Source organism: Bufo gargarizans, chromosome 6 (genome assembly GCF_014858855.1).
Source record: "Bufo gargarizans isolate SCDJY-AF-19 chromosome 6, ASM1485885v1, whole genome shotgun sequence".
Taxonomy (NCBI): domain Eukaryota; kingdom Metazoa; phylum Chordata; class Amphibia; order Anura; family Bufonidae; genus Bufo; species Bufo gargarizans.
Window position 1 is genome coordinate 352,472,055 of NC_058085.1, and position 24,476 is coordinate 352,496,530.

Below are 24,476 nucleotides of genomic sequence, written 5' to 3' on the forward strand. Positions count from 1 at the left end.
TCCTCTTTCTTGCTTATATGTGGAATAACAACCATTATGTAAAAAGTCACTAAATTATATGATGGTGTTGGTATGTATATAATATTTTATGTGAAGTCATGAGGCTCAAATATAAGTGGAGGTAAAACGCTAAAACAAAATAATAAATGTTTATTAACTTATTTTGTTAGAATAAGGGGTCAATACTGAGTCACTGCAGCCGCAGCAACAAAATCTACATACAATAGTGGGCCTCACCTAGGCCGACCGCACAGGCGGCACACAGCCACTGTGTGGCGACCGGTGGATCCCACAATAAAACCCACCAACACTAGGGGAGCTAAGATACCACAGGTATAGGATGTTGAACCTGGGTACCTAGTACTAACAAGGTAAATGCCTGGTACGGAACCAGGTATATTACCTAACAGTGAATGCCAGCGCGCAGACATTCACTGCACTAATATAGTACAGGTGCAGGATAAGGTACAGGCAAACATAGATCGCTCTGCTAGGTATATCTGGAGCTGTGATAGCCCTCCCCTGTCCTAGATGGTCTAAGCTTTGAGCTAGGACAGGGGAGGGCTATCACAGCTCCAGATATACCTAGCGGAGCCATCTGTGTTTGCCTGTACCTTATCCTGCACCTGTACTATATTAGCGCGCTGGCATTCACTGTTAGGTAATATACCTGGTTCCGTACCAGGCATTTACCTTGTTAGTACTAGGTACCCAGGTTCAACATCCTATACCTGTGGTATCTTAGCCCCCCTAGTGTTGGTGGGTTTTATTGTGGGATCCACCGGTCGCCACACAGTGGCTGTGTGCCGCCTGTGAGGTCGGCCTAGGTGAGGCCCACTATTGTATGTAGATTTTGTTGCTGCGGCTGCAGTGACTCAGTATTGACCCCTTATTCTAACAAAATAAGTTAATAAACATTTATTATTTTGTTTTAGCGTTTTACCTCCACTTATATTTGTTCAATTGTGCATTAGGACGCATACCCAATACACTTTTTTCTAGAGTTTGAAGTCATGAGGCTCATCACAAAACACTTGTAATTTGCAAAGTACAACAACGTTGCCATTTTGTGACTATCCTCAGATTTCTAAATCATCACACACCAAGATCTACAATGGTAAAAGTTCCTAGAAACCGTATTGTAGGAGCATTCTATGATATCTCATAATTTATCTACAAGCAAAATAATTCTGGCTGCATTCTGCCAACACAGATTGTTAAAGCTAGTATAGAACTTTGACTGTGTTCACATCTGCATTGGAGGCTTCTTTTGAATCCTCTCTTTAATTGTGCAGTATGTTGTGCTATTTTATCTGGTTAAATGCCGGGCTTCCTGGCAGAAACCTGGTAGACCTCATTATAGTCAAAAGGGTCCTTCGGGTGCTGTTCGTGTCCTTTCAACTCTTCCAGAATTTTTATTGTTCTAGTCCTATAACAGAGTAGAAATATAAAATATGAATAAGCAATATTAGTATTAGTTGGAGCTACACACATGTCCATGCAGTGAGCTACTCTTGGTGGTAGGCTGTGTCATGTTGTGCGAGACAATATTATAATAGATATTAGTAGTTATGTTTTGCTATATCATGTCTTCAGAATAAAACATGTGTTTACTACTATAACTTGCATTACTCTGCTTTCCCTTCAGCTTACCAGAAACAACTGACATTTAGAACAGAAAGTGGCTCCTATGGGTTCTTTCACGATGACGATAAAGAAAATATATGGTATGTGTAAAATAAATGTGAGATCCATTTTCTAGTAAATAATTGCAGCTATATGGCAAAAATCACTTTTCTGTTGCCGTATTTTCTTTGTCGATAATGGCCATATTGTAGATTGGGAAGAAAATTACATAGAAAGATATGAGATATAATATTCAGCAGGTTGCATGTGTCATACAACAATAGTCACCTCTAACGTATGCCCCTCCAGCAAATACAGTTCTACAACTCTCAGCCTTCCTTGACTGTTGGAACACACTGCTAGTATTCTCATGTTATAATGTTATGGCATATCACTTGCATATGACATAACATTACAATCGGACGGGTCAAACTGCAGAAAATGAACTTCAATGAGGCACTATTGCAAGTTCCTTAAACATTGGGTAAACAGGAAAGCCGCTATATGGAAAATGAGGATCTTTGTTTGTGATTCTTCTCCTTATTGTTGAGGATCAAAGGGATCTCTGTTGGACTTCCACTGATTAGAAACTGATGGCATATCCTCATGATATGCCATTACATTTACTGGAAGGAAACTCCTTATTCGCTACTGAAAAATAAGTGGCAGGGAAGCTTCATATAAATTAAAGGGGGTTGCCTAGTGGGGAATAATTTTTAGGAAAGGCTTTAGAGAGAGTTCCCATTAGCCCCTGCCTTCTGTACCTGTCTCGACACACAGGACAGGTCAAGAGATGCCTGCTAAGTCAATCACTGGAGATGAAACACTAGACACAGCCTATGGGCAGATATAAGGTGGCTTGTGGTTCAAAGACACTAAAATGACGCCAAGTTATATTACCAGTCCTGCCCATCTGTTTCTGCGAAAAAGCAGATCCTATCTTCCTGTTCTGGACAACCATGTGAACCCACAAATGTAAAGGATCTGCTAAGTTTAGGAAAAGAACAGGGGTAAACAAAGAAGTCTTCATTCCTGGTATAGTGGTTCTTACTGAGCTAGGAGAGGTCCCCATTTTTTCATTTATAACTGTGATGTTTCTGTATATTTTGCAATCGGATGTATTAAATAATTAATGTGTTATAACGCTATAACCTTTTGTAGGATCACGTCATTAGTGGTCAAAGCTTTCAACAAAGCTCAGAAGTGGATTTACATTGATGAGAAGCAAATCCAGGAATCTGTGAAATGGATACAGAGTCTACAACAACCTGACGGCTGCTTCGAAGAGAAGGGAAAATACTTTAACAATAAATTAAAGGTAAATAGAGTTCTATCAGATGAATTTCTGTGAGTAATAGTAAGTTCCTAGAAATACTGTAGGGAGAAAGCAAAGTGTGATGACTCTCACAGAGAGCTAGACACTTCTTAGGTACTCTAGTTTTAGTCATCAATTAAACATCATCCAACTAAACATAGTATTATGGCCCCTTGCACCTGGACACCCATCTTTTGCCATCTAGGTAACTCTATGAGTTACAGGGGAGGCCTTCCTCTACCAATGCAGAATTTCCAATGGTTGTCTAGAGCCCCATAGCAAACATGTGGCCCAGGTCTAAGCTGTGGCTAAGTGGCTGCTGTGATTGACAAACTGCACTAGCAAGAGTTAACTGAATTTCAATAGGACAATAGACCTTAAACAATTTAATGCAGTAGTCTCATGAACTCATGGCTTGGGTTTCATTTGAACAGGCCAGTGTGTATTGGCCCTGAGCCCTGTAATTGCATTTTACTTGGCTTGTGCTTTGTGTAAGTAAATCTCATTGGTGACCTTGCTGACTCTTAAGGGTGTATTAGACACCCCAATCACACAGACGATTGCCCTGGCAAATCTGTAAGTGCTATTGTCACGTGGAAGCGACAAGGAGTGATAACAGTCAGGAAACAGTACACAACACAAACTTACACACTGGGTCTACGAACTGCCGAAGAAAGTAAAAATCATCTATATAGTACACTGTTTCATCACTGTTTCAGAGTTCCAAACTGCCTTTGGAAGTGACAACTAGCTCAAGAACTGTGCTTTGGATGCTTCATGTAATGGGTTTCAATGGTTGAGCAGCTGCACAGAAGTTTAAGATTACCATGTGCAATGTTACACGTTGGCGAGAGTGGTGTAAAATTCAGTGAAGCAGTGGAAAAAAATGTTCTGGATTTTTTAATCACATTTTAAAATCTGGCAGTCTGATGGAGAACTCTGCGTTGGTGAGTTTGATGTGGAGGTACTCTATTGGCCTGCACAGCGCTTTTGACGTTCACCCAATTGAACACCTTTGGGATAAATTTGAACACCAATTGCAAGCCAGAACTTCTCGGGCAACATCAGGGTGCCCAACTGCACATTAACTCCCATGGTTTTAGAACAGAATATTCAACAAATTAATATATGTATCATGGTGTCCACATATGTTTGACCATGGTGTACACAGCTTGTTTCCAGGTCAAGACAAAGGAACCCAGGGCTCTCCTGTGACAATGCATGTTAGGGCACACTTTAGCCTTACCATATCCATGTTTCAAATATACAGGAGATCAAACATGAATTGTTTATCCAGGAATCAGGTGCAACATTTCAACCTCTATAAGCTCTTTGGCCGTCTTCTATAAGCTAGAGTAGAGAGCTGCTAACAAAGAGCAGCTCTTGCTGTGGTAAACCTGGCTGGACTATATCAGCTGCAGGTTTCAGCAGCCAAATCAGGGTAATCAGCTTATTTCCAGATTAGCATCAATTTAATATGACCAAAAAGTTTGAAACTTGTTTTCTCATTTTAGGCAGATAATGATGCGGGTCGTACTGCATTCGTCCTAATTTCTCTCTTTAAACAACAGAAGACATGCAATGTAAGTTATTTGATATATGTCATGTTCATGTTGTTAATTAGTGAATTTTATTTTAAAAAATTGCCTTTATCTGCATTTAATATTAAACAAAATTAAATATAATGCAGAATAAGATACTAGCTGATTTGAAAGCAGTAACTTATAATTCGAAACTTCTGGGCCCCAATGCAAATTCGGAACAGGGCCACACCTATTTTGAGCCATTTGTAATACCCTTGTCTTCTTATGTGATAGAGGCACGGTTGGGTTCCTTCAGACATCGGGACCAGAAGCAACTGTTACTAGTGTTGAGTGAATCAAAGTTGATGAAGTGGACTTCGATTCGAATTTCTGGAAAAATTTGATTCGCCACAAGGTGGAATTTGCTTTGTGGTAATGAATTGATTTTCCCTGAAATTGAGGTAAAAATAAAAAAAATAATACTTACCTCATCCATTTGAGCACGAAGAGGCAGTCACAGCTATCTGGCTTGAAGATCCCGAATGAAATCTCATGCACGGAGACGTATGACACCAGCCTACAAGATGATGTCATCACGCACCACGCAAGATTTTGCACTGGATCTTCAATAGCCGTGGCGGCCTCTTCATGCTCAAAATTATTTTTTGGGGATCAACCCCTGAAAGGCCTCAATATTAATCTCAGATGCTGTGATCAGCAATGAACGCGGCATCTGAGGGGTTCAATGACGAGGATCAGCGCAATCGCCATTTCCTGTCATTGTACCCACTATTTGCAAAGAAATGCTCTTCGTGACAAAGTAATTCATCATGAAGCAAATTTTTTTGTAAAATTCGGTGATGCAGTCAAATAACATTTTTGAGCACTTCACTCATTTCTAACTACTACCTCTGCTGTCCCTACATTTATGATCCTATAAAAAGGTCTGCCAACGTACGGTGTAGAACAGCGAGTTTATTATGGCACTTTTTCTCAAAACAACTTGAAAAAGCATAAGAGTAAGGTAGTTTCATGGATCTCAATCTCCAAACTTTTTGAGTCACCTGCTTGTCATAATAAAACCAGAGGAAGACCACAGCCCAACCTGGAAGTGTCTATTCTTTCTCTGTTTTGTGAATGATCACAGGAGTTTCTCATGGGGAAACATCGATGTTGTGATCTTATTTTGATCCAAGACGGCTGGAGGATATTTTCAAAGCTTCTCTGCAAACAACAAACACAGGTAAAGCAGTCTCCAGTCCAGTGGAGATGCCTTTACCTGTGTTTCTTGTTTGCAGAGAAGCTCTGATAATATCCTCCAGGTCGCAATCCCTGACCCTAAGTTCACACTTGAGCGTTTTACAGCGCGTTCCTACGCGCTGTAAAACGCGCAACACATGAAAAACAATGCTTCCCTATGGGGCTGGTTCACATTTTGCACGTTTGAACGCGCTGTAAAACGCCCGACGCTCAAACAAGTACAGGAGCTTTTTTTGGCGCGTTTGACGCGCGTTTGGGCCATAGACTCTTTGGACAACACTGCTGTCAATCACCCAAACGCGCGTCAAACGCGCGTTCACTATTACAAAAAACGTGCATAAAAACGCGCGACAAAAACGTGCATAGAAACGCGCGTTTGAGAAACGCTTAGGTGTGAAACCAGGGTTATTGTCTTGCAATCTAATTCAGAAGAAAAAAATAGAAAAGAGAAACAAAGGATTTAGGATAGGATGAAAAAAAGTCAGCGGTTTAATCCACAATATAATGTACCCCCTCATATCTCTGAAATTGCCATTCTAGATCCAGTTAGTAATGATTAATCCAAATGGGATTTATCAACATTTTATTAAAAGAGATATAGCAAAAGTAAAGTCAACCCTGTGTTGTGAGTATCAATCTACAATTCCCCAGAATGAGGAGCACAATAGACATCAAGAAAAAGGGGAAAGTATGCAAAATGATACTGTCTTTTAGAGACTTGACACACCTACCTCCACAATTGTGGAAATTGTCTAGAAAAAAAATGATGTGGCTCTGTCATAAAATGCAGCAAATTTATTTTTGGCTCAAAATATTGGTGTTTATGTACAGCACGTAAGAAGTGCAGTGAAGCATATAAATGCTAAATATATCTCATTTGTGGTCGTGGCCACCAGGTACGTACCTGACCCCTACCTAGGGAACCTAACCCTAAGCGGTCAGAGTTGTGCCGCAACCGCGTCGTGGAGGGACGCCTGAAAGAGGGCATCCCCTTTGAGAGTAACAGAAAAAAGGGGGTCGGGTGGGAGGGAGAACTTCGTACGTCGTACACATGTGGGAGGGTGCCGGCGGCTGATATAGGCGGCCAAGCCCCTCCCACAAATACAGGCCAATGAATCGGCCTTACACTTGTGGTCGTGGCCACCAGGTACGTACCTGACCCCTACCTAGGGAACCTAACCCTAAGCGGTCAGAGTTGTGCCGCAACCGCGTCGTGGAGGGACGCCTGAAAGAGGGCAAGAGACATACTGATAGGCAAAGTACTTTATTGTGGCGTAATTACAAAGCCAGGTTCTGAAACGCTGTTGACATTTCGGTATCGGGGTGAGGTATGTAACGGGTGAAACATGCCGAGTGCCAACGCCCTAATTTCTGAATTACGTGCGCTGGTACCTGATTCTTGGAGGCTGCAGATGCAGCGCCTATGCGGAACGAATGTCCTGAGATAGCGGAGGGGTCACCACCCAGGCTGGCCACCAATGACCTGACATGGGACACGAACTGATGGGTGGTGAGTGGAACCACCCCGAAGGGTAACAGTGGGCTGTTAGGCCCGGACCCCGACAAGGCGGACCGTAGTTGACGGAGCACCGTGACGGGACACCACTGGTGTGAAGTGGGATAGAAGGAGACCGGGACAGGGGGGCCCATCTGGGAGGTCTTAGACGTCCTGAGCAGTAACGTGAACCCCTCGGAGTTCTGGACCAGCTGGCTGACCGTGAGGAACTTGCTATTGCCGGAAGAGCAGGTGAACTCCCCGGGCCTCAGAAAGCCGTAAAAGGCTAAATAGATGGCAGATTTGAGTACCAAGCTGGGCAAAACCCCGAACGGATTACTGTCCAGGACGTCGGATAGATTGCGGAAGAGGGGCCCGGTGACCGCTTGCCTACTGCCTCGGCCTTGAGGCCCGCATTTACTTAAGCCCTTGAGTGCTGCTTTAACAGCATGCATGGCGAAAACTGATGGTTGTTCGGGATGACTGACGGAGAGAAAATGTTGTACTCCCGCTAGGTATGACCTTACTGTACTGTGGGAGAGCTTGTGCACTGAGTGGCAGTAGCCAATAAACGCCAGGATGTAATCTGGAAAACTGGATTCCCCCTGAGGATGCTCCCCTTGGAACCTGCAGAACATCTTCCACCCGGTGTGGTATGCTCGAGTCGTGTTGGGCGAGAGAGAATTGCGAATCAGAGCGTGGGCCGTCTCAAGGTGGTCGGTTATGTTAACATTAAGGACTCGTGAGGAGGAACGGTGGCGCCTGTCGCATCTGCCTCTGGCATGATCTGAAAGAAACGGTAAAAGTTAGCCCTGGATGAGGCGTCGGCAGCCAGGTTTCGCTCACCTGGTACATGTGCGCTATGGACGTGGAAATGGTGGTGTAGGGACAGCTGAACTAACCGCCTAAGGAAACCCATGACGTGGCTTGATTTTGACGATCCACTGTTTATGATGTCTACAACGGCTGCGTTATCTGTCACAAACAGGACGGACTGGTTCGCCCAGAGACTGCCCCATACGCGAGCAGCTACCACAATGGGGTACAGCTCAAACAGTGCCGAGGAGTGGAGGAACCCTGGGATTAGTACCGCCTCGGCCGGCCATCTGTCTGCAACCCAGTGTGAGCCAAAAACAGCGGCAAACCCTGTGCCGGCTGCCGCGTCCGAGAAGACTAAGGGGGACTGGCACGACAGCTTGGGGACGAATAGGGACACCCCGTTCCACTGGTCCAGGAAATGATCCCACATACGGAGATCCGCTAAGGCCTGGCTGTCCAGACGCACTGGGCTGTCCTGTTCTGGGGCGGTGCTTAGGAGCGCCAGCAGGCGGGATACAAACGTTCTGCCTTGCGGAATGATGCGCATAGCAAAATTCAGCATACCCAGTAGCGACTGAAGGTCAGTCTTAGTGACCACCGACGTGGCTGAAAACCTGTGGATCACTTCTCGGACTCTCGTTAGCTTGTCCGAGGGTAACCTGGCTAACATGCGTTGGGAATCCAACTCGATGCCCAAAAAGGTGATCACGGTGGACGGGCCCTCTACTTTTTTGGAAGAAACAGGTACCCCCAACTGGGAAAAAACACCTTAGTAGCTTCCCCAGCCCCAGAGGGGCAGCCCCTGGCCCCTCAATCAGTAGGAAGTCGTCTAGGTAATGGATGACGAATTCACAGCGCACCTTGTGTACCAGAACCCAGTGGAGGGCTTGGGCCAGCTGGTCGAAGAGCCAGGGGCTGCTCTTGGAACCGAAGGTGAGTTTTGTGGCAAAGTAATACAGGCCTCGCCACCTGATACCGTGCCATTGCCAGAGTGCTGGCATAATGGGGAGCAATTTGAAAGCGTCCGATATATCTGCTTTGGACAATGCGGACCCGGGACCTGTCTGCATGATGATGGCGATGGCTTGGTCTATGGAAGAGTACCTCATACCCACTTCTTCTGAAGGAATGAGGGAATTGAGACTGGGAACCTGTGAACCATGTGGGGCAGACAAGTCAATGATGAGTCTCTCCTTCTTACTGAACTTGCCTGTGACGACTCCTACGGGACTGACTCTCCACCGTTGAAATGGGGGTACTTCGAAAGGACCGATTAAGAACCCTTTGACTAACTCGGCTTCTATGAGTGTGTCTACTGAGCCAGGATTCCTTTCGGCTGACTGAAGGTTCCCACACTCATGTGTGACCTCTGGGGTCGTGATTAACCCTGTGTGGAAACCTTCATGGAACCCTGACACCAGGAACTGCACGAATCCTGGGTTGTGATGACCTTGCAACATTACTTGTAGGCGACTAGTATCGACCACGCTCATATAATTCTTCACCGATTTTAATGAACAAGCTACTCGGGGGTGAGCCCTGAAGCAGTTGGTACAGATATGCAACAAGCGGCACTGGCCGAAATTACAAGACGCGTAATTAAAATTGTTGCATATCTGTGCCCTACCTAACTGGACAATGGGTCGTCCTAGTTTGTCTACTGAACTGGGGGGCCTGAAGATGTCGAGTGGTCCTGCTGAGGAGCCGGAGGGGTATGACGTCGTGCCGACTGCCGACTTATGGCACCACTCTACTGAGTGGAAGATAGACTGACAGGCCGAACAGGAGGGAGCCTTCAGGCCTGCAAAGTGTCTGCAGAACAACTCAGTGTCCAAGACGGACCAGTCTGTGACATGTTGAAACTGGGACAGGGCTGCAGCTGCTTTGGCTGAGAACGAACAGTGGTAATCGTAGAACGCATTCCCACCATACCTATGTCCCAACTCAGTGACCCTAAAGAGGTATAGGTCTAGCTCCTCCCTCCTGTCCGGCCTGGCAGTACAGATGACGTCCCTGAAAAGGCTGAAAGCCATGACGAACTCTGGAATGTTCAGTTTGCGATTGAGCCGGTGGTCGCGGCTTCTCAGCACCACCGAGACTTCCCCGCAGGCTATGACCTTGTTGTCGGAAAGGTCCCTGGAGGCTATTAGTAGCGAAGCGAGATTGATGTCCCTACCCTCTAGGATGTCCTTTCTGATGTTGATGGGGACAAAGTGAGACGGAGCCACGTTGGGGACTGGCTGGGCAGTGCGAATGTCTGCTGCCGCCGAGGTGGAGGCGACCGGAGGCTCGGGTGAAGAAACCGACACTGCCGAGTTGTGAGCCTCGACTGACTCGAGTCTAGCCTGTATGGACGTGACGGCCGAAGTCAAATTGTTCAGCATGAGGTGTAATTGGGCCAGCGATGTTTGTATCGTGGCTGCGGGGGGATCACCGCCGCTGGGCACCAAGGAGTCTTTCCATAACCGGTACAGCTCTGCCTTCCTGGCTGACGCCGGGAAAGGAACACCCCGTCTCGTCAGCTCCGCCATCAGCTTGGGGATAGTCCAAGCACGCAGGGATAACGTGCTGCCCCCTTCGGACGTCCCTGCAGCATTCTCATCCACTGATGCTTCCATGATATCAGACGCGTGCGACATCACAGCTGTGGAGAAAATAATGCAAGGTGACCGGCTACCCTGGGCGACCACCAAGTGCGTGAAGCTGTTTGACAACGTAGTAGAAAAAGGTGCACTGTCCCTGTGAAGCACACACCCTAACCCCCGACGGCCGTGAAAGAGTGGCCAGGAACCGCCACCTGAAGGTACACGCCAGGACCTGACTTACTTATCGACTGAGGAACACTGTGTTCTGAACCTCACGGAAGTTTTTAAATGGAAAAGGAAACCTGTACGTAAAAGAGTGCATGAGACCTCTCCCTTGCTAGTGATCAATACCTCCCGTCCACTGACGTGAGCCCCCGCTACCTTGTTCGTGGTAACTCGGGTGAATCCTAGACTGGCTTCTCTTGTGTGGATGTTTGAAAAAAAATTTTTTTTTTTTTTCTCTCCTTGCTCTAACCTGGGAAACAAGCAGCACAAAGAAACAAATCAACACGCAAGGTACAAACTGATGGAGCGCGAGCTGTGGGCAGTGGATTTGAACAATGGATGGGGATGGTGTTGATAGACGTTTTTCCGCCCCCCCCGACTCTGTCTGTCGTGTGTGGTGGACCCCTACCTACCTAAGCAGCACGGCGGCCCGTGCCAGTCTTTAAGTGTGTGTGAGGCGCTGGCCATTGCATCCCCCACCGTGTTCCACTGTACCGCGTGGGGAGCGCGGAGCTCCCTGACACAGAGGACCAAGCGGGGGGATACTTGTGAGCAACAGCTCACGCCTCGCACTACACGACTTTGTGCCACGTGGAGAGTGACGCGTGTCCCTAGCAGGGTGCGCAGTGCAGGGGCGCCCTCCGTTCGAGGGCTGACCCGCCCGCCGGCTGGGCACACCTGCCACGTGGGGAGCCGCGCAGCCCTCAGGCCTAGATCGGCGCAGGGAGGACCCTCGGTGGTGAGGGCCTACCCCTGCCGATAATGAAAATGCCGCGTGGGGGGCCTCGCCGGTCCCTGGCGGAGCGCCCAGTGCGAGGGTGCCCTCCTGCCGTCTGTGGGCCGACCCTCCGCCGGCTGAGCGCGTCCGCCGCGTGGGGAACCGGCTTAGCCCCCTGGCATAACTGGAACAGGGGGGGGTCTGAACATGGCGCCGCCTTCCCCCCTGTTCCCCTAAACATCGAGCCACGTGGGAGGCCCACCGCTCCCTGGTGGAGTGCCCAGTGCGGTGGTGCCCCCCTGAGTCCGGAGGGCCGACCCACCGTCGGCTGGGCAAATCCACCGCGTGGGGACACGGTGGTGCCCCCTGGCTTAGACAGAGACGGGGGGGGGGGGGCGTGTGTACGTTGCCCCACCCCGGTTGTGGTAAGGAGGGTCGTATGGAGCCTCCTTGATCCCCGGCACAGTGCGGTGGCAGGGGCGCTACCCCTCAACTGGGGGGCGGGCCCGCCGCTGGAGGCCACGCCCACTCCACGTGGGGGAGCGGGGCAGCGCCGGCAGACATGGAGCATGAGACGCGCCTGTGAAGGTAAGCTGAAGCGGCGGAGGAGGGAAGCGCGGTCTGCTGTGTGCTCCACCACCTCCATGACACGAGCGGGAGCGGGACGGGGGGCGAAGTGTTCCGGAGCGCGGGGCCCGCTTACCAACAGGGCCGACCGCACAATCGGACGTCCACTTACCTGGCCTGTTCGGCAGGACTGACAGGTACAACGCACGCTCCGGGACCCTGAGAAGTTCGTACGTCGTACACATGTGGGAGGGTGCCGGCGGCTGATATAGGCGGCCAAGCCCCTCCCACAAATACAGGCCAATGAATCGGCCTTACACTAATCATACAAAACTACTAATACATTCTTGCACCTTTTCAGTTTAGTGAAGAATTTTTTCCACTTTATTCATATTACCTTTATATCAGTTGACTTGAGAAAAAAAAGGTTATTTACATTATTTTACATTTTATTGTGCAATTTTCCTTTATAATAATGTAATATTCACCCAACTGCCCATGAAGAAAAGAGATGAAAAAATGTCTTCCCCTTCCCTTTCATCGAATTTCAATATGTTTGGTGTAGTCATATCTTCATAGAATATTACAGTGTACAAGAATAGACTGTATCATCTAGTGTTTGAAAGCGGAGTAGACATCATTTTTTGAGAATTGGTTTAAAGTAAAATTATATAAGACACTTCTGGCTGAAATTAATGAAAATCTTTACAGTAATTAGAAGATTCCTTTAATTAGTGTAGTAGCCTTATATAGTATCGGAAAAAAAATGTTGTGCATCAAACTTAAAGGCTATGTACACCTTTGTGGGTATTTTATTTACTAATTGGAATTTACTCACTTTGGGCTAAAAATCATTTTTTCAATTCTGTTTTCCTAGAATCCCTTCATCTGACAGCTCATGTGTAGTTTTCATTGCTGATCTCCTGACCTCCTAAAAACTTATTATAGCTCAAGTCTTATTGAAAGGGAACCTGTCACCGGGATTTGGGGTATAGAGCTGGAGACATGGGTTGCTAGATGGCCACTAGCACATCCGCAATACCCAGTCCCCATAGCTCTGTGTGCTTTTATTGTGTAAAAAAAAAAATATTTGATACATATGCAACTTAACATAAGAGAGTCATATCTTACTTGTGTGACCAGAGAAGAGTCATATTTTCAAGCTCTGACTCATCTCAGGTTCATTTGCATATGTATCAAATCGTTTTTTATACACAATAAAACACACAGAGCTATGGGGACTGGATATTGCGGATGTGCTAGCGGCCATCTAGCAACCCATGTCCTCAGCTCTATACCCAAAATCCTGGTGACAGTTTTCCTTTAAGTCATATTCTTATCAGTTTAATAAGTGCTTATGAGGCCAGGAGAACCGAGATCAGAGTTACATAAGAGCAGTCAGCTGACAAGAAAACAAAGTCACAGCTTGCTGGATTTTTTTTAACTCTTGTATCTCAGAAATAACTGAACATTTTTAATAAAGACCAATTGAAAAAATATATTTTTATCCAAAATGAGTAAAATGCAATCATAAAAAAAATCCTCCGAAGGAGCTTTTAAATATTTAAAGGTACAACTGTGTAATGGATGTCACATGAAAGTTGTGAATGTTCCTGTGCCTGCTGAAAAGCAAATGTCTTTATCTGCTTTTCTCAGGCCTATTCAGGGCAGCAACTAAGAAAGTCCAGTGTAAAGAAAATAGTATAAAATAGTGTACTATAATAGTATAGTATATAAAAAAATACATCTAATATGTTTCAGTACATATTCTTAAATAAATTAACAAAAAAAATCATCCCTTATAATACCTCCTGCTCTGTAACTGATCTTCCAGAATTATATAGATATTATAGCGATCATTTCTAAGAAGTTGTTGTCTTGTTTATGTTGTGTTTAGGGAAGTATTGTGGAAAATGCCTTGCACTGTCTCAGGAAATCAGTGGACAGTGATTTACCCGTGCACACCCTGGCTCTTATGGCATATGCCTTCACCTTATCAGGAGACGGTGAACTGAGAGACCAGATGCTGAAAAAACTGGACGAGAAATCTGTAATAAAAGGTAACACATTTATAGCTACTATTGTAGTGAATAAATAACTGAGATAGCAGTATGAATATTAGAGTGTAACTGTCATTCTTTTTATTTTTGTAATGTGTAGGGGCAGTGATACTGACAATATTTGTAATATACTTTAATTACTGAAATTGTACATTTCTATTAGAAAAATAGCTCCAAAGTGGCCAGGGGAAACTTAAATGGGTCCTGGAAAAGTGGCCCTGTTTTGTAGTCAGGTCCAAATTGATGGAAGTCAGGGCGAGCAATACCATATTGTGGCACATAATACCACCCCAACAGAGTCAAATACCACAGTCCATCGCAAAACACTGCCAGCAGCACAAAATACATCCCCAAAAACTTCCACTGGCCAACTTTGAGGAGGGCCCAGGCGGCCCCTTGAGCATCAGCCCACCGGGAAACTTCCCTGTAGGGTCTATGGCCAATCCGCCCGTCGAGTGGCCCATTTTGAGCCTTAGCAACATCCCCCTGTCCTCTGTTTACATAACTTTGGAGATTTGCTCAGCATTGACTGTGTTATGTACAGAAGAAAGGGGGTTGTTGTTAAGGCTCAAAATGGGTCACTTTAGAGATATTATTTTTATAAAAATGTACGATTTCAGTAATTAAAGTATATTACAAAAATGGTCAGTATTACTGCCTATATACAAAACTAAAATAAAATAAGAATGACAGGCCTCTTTCACACGGGCGTCGTGTGTGAGGGCCGGATAGGATGCGGGTGCATCGCGGGAAAATGCAAGTGCGAGTGCAAAGTGTTTTAATGCGTTTTGCACGCGCGTGAGAAAAATCGGCATGTTTGGCACCCAGACCCGAACCTGGACTTCTTCACAGAATTTCTGGTTTGGGTTAGGTGTTGAGTAGATTTTATTATTTTCCCTTATAACATATTTATAAGGGAAAATAATAGCATTCTTAATACAGAATGCTAAGTAAATTAGGGATGGAGGGGTTACATTTTTTTAAATTAAACTCGCCTCATCCACTTGTTCGCGCAGCGCGGCTTGTCTTCTTTCTTCTTCTTCGAAGACCTGGGAGAAAAAGAACTTTGGTGACGTAACTGCGCTCATCACATGGTCCATCAAAGTGTGATAGACCATGTGATGAGCGCACTGATGTCAGCAAAGGTCCTTTTCTCCCAGGTCCTCAAAGAAGAAGAAAGAAGACAATCCAGGCTGCACGAACAAGTGGATGAGGTGAGTTTAATTTAAAAAAAATTTAACCCCTTCATCCCTAATTTACTTGGCATTCTATATTAAGAATGCTATCATTTTCCCTTATAACCATGTTATAAGGGAAAATAATAAATATCGGGTCCCCATCCCAATCGTCACCTAGCTACCATGTGTGAAAATCGCACCGCATCCGCACTTGCTTGCGGATGCTTGCGATTTTCACGCAGCCGTATTCACTTCCTAGGAGGACCGCGTTGCTTAAAAAATGCACAATATAGAGTTTGCTGCGATTTTTTTTTTTTTTTAACGCAACGCACAAGTGATGCGTGAAAATCACTGCTCATGTGCACAGCCCAATTGGAGTGAATGGGTCCGGATTCAGTGCGGGTGCAATGCATTCACCTCACACATTGCACCCACGCAGAATTCTTGCCCGTGTGAAAGGGGCCTTACACTTTAAATACAGTGAATAACTAAAAGCAAAGCTCCCTTCAGTCCTTTGTAGCTAGAGAGCAGAGTCGTTTGGGACTTGGCCGCCGCTGCCTGTGAGCCGGGCAATACAGAGCTGCATCAAATAAATAACAGCACCCTAGTAATTAGTTAATGCAGCCAATTATACAGGGTCTCATAGGATTCAGGTGAATAGTGTTAACCAGCACCCAGGTCTAGCGCAGTATAGGTTATGGTTTGCATGCCTAATTTATCAAGGGCAGTGACAGGATTGATTTCTGCATACCTAGTACTTAACGGAAGTAACAATGTTAGTGTCAGCATCCCTGGTGATCTAGGGCAGAGAAAGAGCTAATGACAAGTAAGGAGTAAGATGGGTCAAGGTGATGTAAAACAAAAAAAGTAAAAAGTATATGTGAACTGTACGGGGTGAGGGAAAGAGAAAGTAAAGGATGTGAATAAAAGGCTCAGAGGGAGGAAATTGTGGATAAATTTGAAGGTAAACTAAAGTGGAACACGATGAGACAATGTTGTAAAGTGGTGACCAAGTTTGTTTGTGTAGCTCACATGGCATCTCTTGTCCTGTCTAACTGCCATGATTAACTGCCTGGACAGTTTGACAAGATGGAGTTTGACTTCTGCCAGCCCTTGCACGAGTGCCTTCCTCTTTTATAAGAAAGTATGAGTTTTGATCTAGGTATAATTTAGTTTATTTGCCTATTAATCAATTAAACTTGACATATGGGGGGAAATGTTATGTAGAGGTAAGGCTACTTTCACATTTGCATTTTTGCTGGATCCGTCATGGATCAGCGAAAACCCTTCCGTTAGCATAATACAACCTGCGGAATCCGTTATGAACAGATCTGGTTGTATTATCTCTAAAATGACCAAGACTGAAACCATCAATGGGTCAATGGGCGCCGGATCCGTTTTCTTTTGTGTCCGAGAAAATGGATCTGGCACTATTGACTTACATTGTGTTTCACGCCGACTGTGTCTTGCTCCATATCCCATGACGCACTCAAAAATGTTGCCTGCAGCGGTTTTGCGTGCCTTATGGGAACACAGTGTAATGGAACGGAATCCATTCTGGTGCACTACGTTCTGTTTGGGTCAATTTTGTCACCATCGACAATGAATGGGGACAATGTTGAAGCGTTTTCCTCTGGTATTGAGATTAATGACAGATCTCAATACCGGAAAGGAAAACGCAGATGTGAAAGTAGCCTAAACAATCAAAGTTGCAGGCCTAGATGGACCATAAAATTCACCAAGGATCACAGGCTTCACAAAAGTTGCAACAACAGATTAATTAGGAAAACGGACACATTATGTACCATGAAATAAAACTTGCAGTGATGATAATAGAAATTCCGCAGAGAGTTAATTAGCAGGAGGTTATGCAATGACACATTGCAGATTCATATTGATATATACTAAAGACATGAAAATAATGAAGGAACACATATGGTATTAAAGAAGTTGCCTTACCTCAGCAAATGGCATTTATCATGTAGACAAAGCACTTACTAATGTATTGTGCTTGTCCATATTGTCTCCTTTGCTGGCATTATTCATTTTTTTTAAGACATTTTACACTGCTCATATCCAGGATTACAACCACCCTGCAATCCAGCAGTGGTGGCCGTGCTTGCACACTATAGGAAAAAGCACTGACCTATGCGTACTCCCATCCAACCGGCCACCAGAAAGGCCAATACCAATTCCAAAGGAGCATGTATGGCCTAAAAGTCTCCTCACGCCAACTAAAGCGCTCTCTCCCCAAGGAGAGATAGTACCCCCAAATCCTGACTTAGGCCTCTCACCCAGTTAAGCCAGTACTCTCTGCTCTGCACTGATGGGGTCAATCACGCCAAAACAGCTGTCTGTAGATGAGGTGATGGCTTATTTAATATCTAAATCATGTCTCAAGACTTATTTTTAGGGTCGAACATTGACTTATAGGATAGCTGCCTTACATCTGGTGGCATTACATGCAGAGCTTCTTAAGAACTCATTTGCATCCCTTTTCTTCCTTGAATTTTTTTATAAATGACCAACAGTGTCATCTGCAAAGCACCTCCACTATCTTACCTCCTCGTCCTTGCTTCAGGATAGGAAGCACACATTTAGAAATTATCTGCTCACCTTTCCTATGTCTTACAAAAATGTGGCATTTGGAACCAAGAATTTCAAATTTTGACTCATCAGGCCAAAGTACACAAGCTTTTCTCTTCTTTTTGTTCCTCAGTAGTGGGTTCTTTGGGGCAATTCGATCATAAAAAGCTGATTCTCCTCTGAATAATTCATTGAAGTGAAAGTGCAGAGTGGATGGGCACAACAGACTGTTGTAGGCTGTGGTAATATGGCAGAGTGCATACAAGCGCTGCTGCTCATTAGCCACATACCCCAACCTCTCTGTACTTTCACAGTAATATCTTATGAGCTGCATGTAAGATTGTAATTCATGACAGCAAGAGCAGTAAGGAGTGCTGAGACAGCTCTTTAGCTAAATGCTTTGAAGTAACTTCAACTGTGTTACCAGGACTATTAGGATGGGTTTTGTGTGTGCAAATAGGGCAGCTGCCATTTTACTTCCCCTGATGTTCACCCCCTGATGCTGGGTATGTGTTTATAATAAAGTAATATTTAGGTAATTTTAGTAATTGCATTTTGTTCATTTCAGGAGAACCTCTTTAAAGTAAAAATAGACAGTTTTTACTTAGTTAAGGAGTTCTTGCCATAATGCGGATTAGAAAAGTAGTAGATTAGGGTTAACCTTTGTATGGAGTGGTATACCAATGCTACCTCTGCATAACCCAACTAATGGTCTTAAACACATTATGAAGGCAAGAAATGATGTGTACATAAGGCCTAAGACCTTTATTAAAACTAGCATATAAAGGAGGTCAGCACCAGTAGTACACAAAATAAAACTGTGTACCCAGCAGTCTGCAATTTTTGTAATTCCAAACATAAATATAAAACTACTTACGCTTCCTGAAAGATTTTTACTCATAGCATGTAAACTCTTAGTAAGAACTGTACTGGGCTTCCAACAACATATCTGGTTATTTCAGTTTAAATATAGAAGAATTGCTGAGAGTGCTGGTCAATCTGCCTTCTTTCATCTGTAGTGGCTTATCTTGTGTTTCTTTCTATGATCTTCTAAGAACATGTTATTAATTATTTTCTTAACAGAAGGAAAAAAGCACTGGAAACAAAACCCTGAAGATCCTGATGATATTGAGACGCTATCATATATTGTTCTAGCCTTGCTTTCCGACAAGACAATAACCAGCAAAGATCTGGGAGAAAGTCTAGTTGTCATCGGTGTGCTAACGACCCTACAAAATCCTTATGGAGGCTTCCAATCTTCTCAGGTTGCATCTCGTTCTTAAAAAAACTCACAACCATTTAGTCTAAGATCAGCGTCACACAAGTGTGATACTGCTAGATCCTAGCTTCCACATGACATCCACAACACCTGGAAAATCTCCCAGAGTAGGACTAAGTTTACACACATAACAAATCTCCTTGTGTTGGCTTTTCCCCACAAAACAAAATTCATACCGTAGGCTGCAGATTTAAAAATGCTCATTCATGTGAATTTGTTCCACTACATGTGGATGAGTTGTACTGGGGTTTAACTATAAATTTACAGCAATTCCTTCACGTGTGAACACTAATAGTGATGTCGCGAACATAAAATTTTCCGTTCGCGAACGGCGAATGCGAGTTTCCGCAAATGTTCGCGAACGTGCGAACCGGGCGAACCGCAATAGACATCAATAGGAAGGCAAATTTGAAAACCCACAGGTACTCTTTGTGGCCACAATAGTGATGGAAAAGTTGTTTTAAGGGGACTAACACCTGGACTGTGGCATGCCGGAGGGGGATCCATGGCAAAACTCCAATGGAAAATTACGTAGTTGACGCAGAGTGTGGTAAGTTGAAATCGCAATGCGATTTATAGAACTTGAATTAATCGCATTGCGATTTCAACTTTCTCAAATCCGACAGTACATTCTAGCATGGAGTCGTTCCCATGGTGATAGGGACGCTCCATGAGCACGGAAGTCAGCAGAAGTTCTGTTGAAATCGCAATGCGATTTATAGAACTTGAATTAATCGCATTGCGATTTCAACTTAGAGCTTCTGCCGACTTCCGTGCTCATGGAGCGTCCCCATCACCATGGGAACAGCTCCATGCTAGAATGTACTGTTGGATTTGAGAAAGTTGTAATCGCAATGCGATTAATGCAGGTTATATTAATCGCATTGCGAATTCAACTTAGAGCTGCTGGGTTCCTAATGGTTGTATTGCTAGAATATAACGAAGATTGAGAATATAGTGCTATGTTCGTTACATTCGTCAATTCTAGCAATACAACCATTAGGAACTTAGCTTGCATTCGCTAGGTTGAATTCACAATGCGATTAATATAACCTGCATTATTCGCATTGCGATTACAACTTAGATCTGAGTTCCTAATGGTTGTATTGCTAGAATTGACAACGAATATAGCACTATATTCTCAATCTTCGTTATATTCTATCAATATAACAATTAGGAACCCAGCTCTAAGTTGTAATCGCAATGCGATTAATATAACCTGTATTAATTGCATTGCGATTACAACTTTGTGACACTGCAGCTTCAGAATTAATCTAAGATGGATGCTGTCCTTGCTTTTTGATAGGCGGTGGGAGGGTCTGGGAGGGAGGGTCTGCTGCTGATTGGCTGGAATGTGTCTGCTGACTGTGAGGTACAGGGTCAAAGTTTGCTCAATGATGATGTATAGGGGGTGGACCAAACATCGCATATGTTCGCCCGCAGCGGCGAATGCGAACAAGCTATGTTCGCCGGGAACTATTCGCCGGCGAATAGTTCGGGACATCTCTAAACACTAATAGTTCATGGAGAGTAACACAGAAAATATTGGGTCACATGAAAATTGCATTTACATACAACCGTCATGCAAGTGTATATAACAGCTGATATCAAAGGTAGGTTTTTGCATTTGGTTTTGGATCTCTTAAATTCCTCAATGTTCTTGTCACTGCAGCTTCAGTTAGGCAATTTTCTTTCCAGTATAGACAGTCAGGGTTGCATCACAAATTAGGCCAGGTGAGGTGATCACCTCAGGCAGCACCAGGTAGGGGCAAGAGGGGGGCAGCGAAAAGGCCATGGGCAATGAGCACTTTCATTGTGGCAGAGGAGTTAGATTAAGAAATTGGCATGGGGGGGGGCGTTTCAGTTTTTGCCTCAGGCAGCAGAAAGGCTAGGTGCACCCCTGTAGACAGTGTAAGTTATGTTTCTCAGTTGCCAGTGTAACCTATGTGAATTCAACCTCATCTTTCCTTTAGGACACAACTGTGGCCCTTGAAGCTCTGGACAAATATGCCAAAGCCACGAACCACCAGAAGAGGGATTCAACAGTGACAATTAGTTCTGAGTCCGGTTTCCAGAAAATAGTTCACGTGGAAAAAAGCAACAGTCTTCTTGTACAAACAGTTGACCTTCCAAAAATCCCTGAGAAATATACAATTAGCAATAAAGGCGATGGCTTTGTCTTACTTCAGGTATGTGTATGTGGCCTGAGGTTGAAAATATTCTATATTTATCATCACCTAAATGTTTATAGAGCTCACACCAATGTTCTGACCTCCATTTATAATAAAACTACCTTACCATAACCTTACTTACTCGTTTGAAGAAGGAGTGCTAGTTTATGTCTAGTTTCCCTCCTTTTCCGAGTATTTTCCTTCCTTCTCTTCCTTGTTGCCCTATGGCATACGTTATGATCAACTACACTCTGTGTTAATAATAAAACCTTTTTTAACTAACACACTATAGTTTATTATACATATATTAGTGTTAATTACAAAGCCCTGCCCCCAAATTACTCCTATATGCAGTGCTAAACCCACCCACAACTATGCAGATACTGTACAAACGTACACACACACTTAGAGCCCCTTAACCCACCTAACAATTAACTCTCCCCTTATATCGAAAGGGGTATACATACAGGGGGAGGAAAGGGGCAACTACTGCCAGAGAGGCAAGACAGGGGGACAACAGCAGTCAAGGGAAAGAGAAGAGAGATATATAGAAAGCTCCCTACAAGTAACAGAGGGAGCAACAGGAGAAGATAGCCAAAAAGGGACGATATACAAATATTTAGATAGCAGCCTGTTGTCTAGCTCCGCAGGGGAAGGTGAGTTGGCAGTGTGAAGCAGCACGGTTAGCTGATCAATAGCTTCTGGGTGGTCAGAGGTCCATTGTGTTCACCCTGAGCACACCAGCACTGTGGGGTCAAGCCTATGATTCACATGCCAAACGGGGATACAGATGCTGTGCACATCATGGACTTGTGATGGCTAACCTCCAGCACTCCAGTTGTGGTAAAACTACAACTCCCAAGATGCACACTTGCTTGACTGTTCTCAGAACCCCAAAGAAATGAATGGAGCATGCTGGGAGTCGTAGTTTCACCACAACTGGAGGGCCGGAGGTTAGCCATCACTGTCCTAGACTGTAAAACTGACACAGTGTGGTTCACTTTGACAGTTTGGGCCATGCAGGCTGGCTGCATGCTCTCTCACAACTGGCTGCAAGCTAACTCCGCTGTATACTGGTTGCTTAGGGCTGCGTGCTGGCTGCAGTGTTGTGTGTGAACTGCTGCCTGTGTTTGTGTCTCCCCACATCCATATCCTGTCACTGTATCCTGGCTCCTGTCACTAGTGCCGTGCAGGCTGGCTGCATGCTCTCTCACATACTGGCTGCAGGCTGACTCCGCTGTATACTGGTTGCTTAGGGCTGCGTGCTGGCTGCAGTGTTGTGTGTGAACTGCTGCCTGTGTTTGTGTCTCCCCACGTCCATATCTTGTCACTGTATCCTGGCTCCTGTCACCGGTGCCGTGCAGGCTGGCTGCATGCGCTCTGTGTACTGGCTGTGGGTGTTTCCATGTATACTGGTTCTGTGATGTGTGCTGGCTGAGGCCTTGTGTGAGAACTATGGCCTGTAAATGTATCACAGTGCTGTTCTGTCACTCCTTGTTTTTGTGTAGGCTGGCTGCCTGTAACCTCATATTAGCTACAGTCATCCTTTGTATGCTGGTTGTCATTTGGGGCGTGCTGGCTGCAGCATTCTGTGACTGGTGTGAACTGACACTTGTGATTGTATGTTTTTTGCTTCTGGTTTCTCCTGGTTCTGGTGGGGTTAAGATTCCCTGGTCTGTTCCTGGGTGTGGCTTATCAGGTGCCCTCCTTATTGCAGCTATTTCTATCTGTGAGATGTAGGGCTTGTGGTTGGTCTGTCTTTTGTCTTGCTGGGTGTAGCACCTTTCTGCTGACCCAGGGGGTTTTGCCATCTGCCCTTCTGTGTGGTGTCACCTGGTAAAGTGTTGTTGATGTTGTAACCTATCTGTTCCATGTACAGCCTGTTAGTGCTTCATTGCTTATCCTGTCTGTTTCATGTATATCCTGCTTCTGCTTCTATTCCTGTCCTGTGTATCTCCTGCCTTCATGAGAGGGCTCCTGGATATCTAGTCTGTGTGCAGCTCTGCCTGTGACTGCCATGCTTCTGTTCCACATGGGGTCCAGGCATCTGCTTGCGCAACAAGCCGGACCGCAGGGAAAACATGTGAGGCTACAGTAGGCCGATGGGGGTAGTAGTTCATTTACTCACGGTTAGCAGAGCCTCCCTGTGCTGGCAGTGCAGTGGATGGGAAGACAGCATCAAATCCTCCAGGCACTCTCTGTTGCAGGGAACACCAGCCAGATGGAAGTTGAGGTGCCCTTGATGGTATAGGTGTTTAAGGTGCTTTGGTGGCTGAGCCCCTGTGTTCGTGATAGTCAGTACACATACAGTTCATTTGTATGGCATGAGTGATGACTCAGAAATAGGCTCAGTAGCTATCGTTAGACTACTTTCACACTAGCATTTTAGTTTTCCGGTATTAATATCCGTCATTGGGGCTAAATACCGTAAAAAAAAAATGCTTCAGTTTTGTCTCCATTCATTGTTAATGGGGACAAAACTGAACTGAACAGAACGGAATGCTCCAAAATTCATTCTGTTCCGTTTAGTTGCATTCCCATACCGGAGAACAAACATGACCCTCAATGCAAGTCAATGGGGACGGATCCATTTTCTCTGCCACATTAGAAAACTGATCCATCCTCCATTGACTTTCAATGGAGTTCATGACGGATCCGTTTTGGCTATGTTAAACATAATAAAACCGGATACGTTCATAACGGATGCAGATGGTTATCAGTAACAGTATTTTTGCTGAACCCTGCCAGATCCAGTAAAACCGCTAGTGTGAAAGTAGCCTTACAGACGATGTCTTTGTCCATTATATAATAGTATATAATTATCATTAACTAATTCGACAGCTCACACCAATGTCATGGTCTTTATTTCTAACAGAACCAGGACGGTTATGCTTCTACAAATTTTACAGTACATACTTTCAGACATTAATCAGTATTTGATAACACCCACTAGAGTTGCATCAAAGACAACTCATCCAGCCAAACAATACCCTGCTCTACACTGATGAGGGCAAGACCCCTACAGATGGGTCACGCTTCACTTTAGAAGAGTCTGTGGTTTGGTTGGTA

The 24,476-nt window shown here is 44.9% G+C and overlaps 1 protein-coding gene across 1 annotated transcript in view; it reads left to right on the top strand.

The window, feature by feature from the left end:
* LOC122942211 (ovostatin-like) overlaps nucleotides 1-24,476 on the top strand; it is a 168,264-nt gene that overhangs the window by 125,881 nt on the left and 17,907 nt on the right. Inside the window, exons 22-27 of the mRNA XM_044299711.1 lie at nucleotides 1,649-1,727; nucleotides 2,788-2,944; nucleotides 4,456-4,524; nucleotides 14,031-14,193; nucleotides 19,041-19,222; nucleotides 21,210-21,425. Coding sequence (XP_044155646.1) covers nucleotides 1,649-1,727; nucleotides 2,788-2,944; nucleotides 4,456-4,524; nucleotides 14,031-14,193; nucleotides 19,041-19,222; nucleotides 21,210-21,425 — 866 coding nt within the window. The remainder of the gene's footprint in view (nucleotides 1-1,648; nucleotides 1,728-2,787; nucleotides 2,945-4,455; nucleotides 4,525-14,030; nucleotides 14,194-19,040; nucleotides 19,223-21,209; nucleotides 21,426-24,476) is intronic.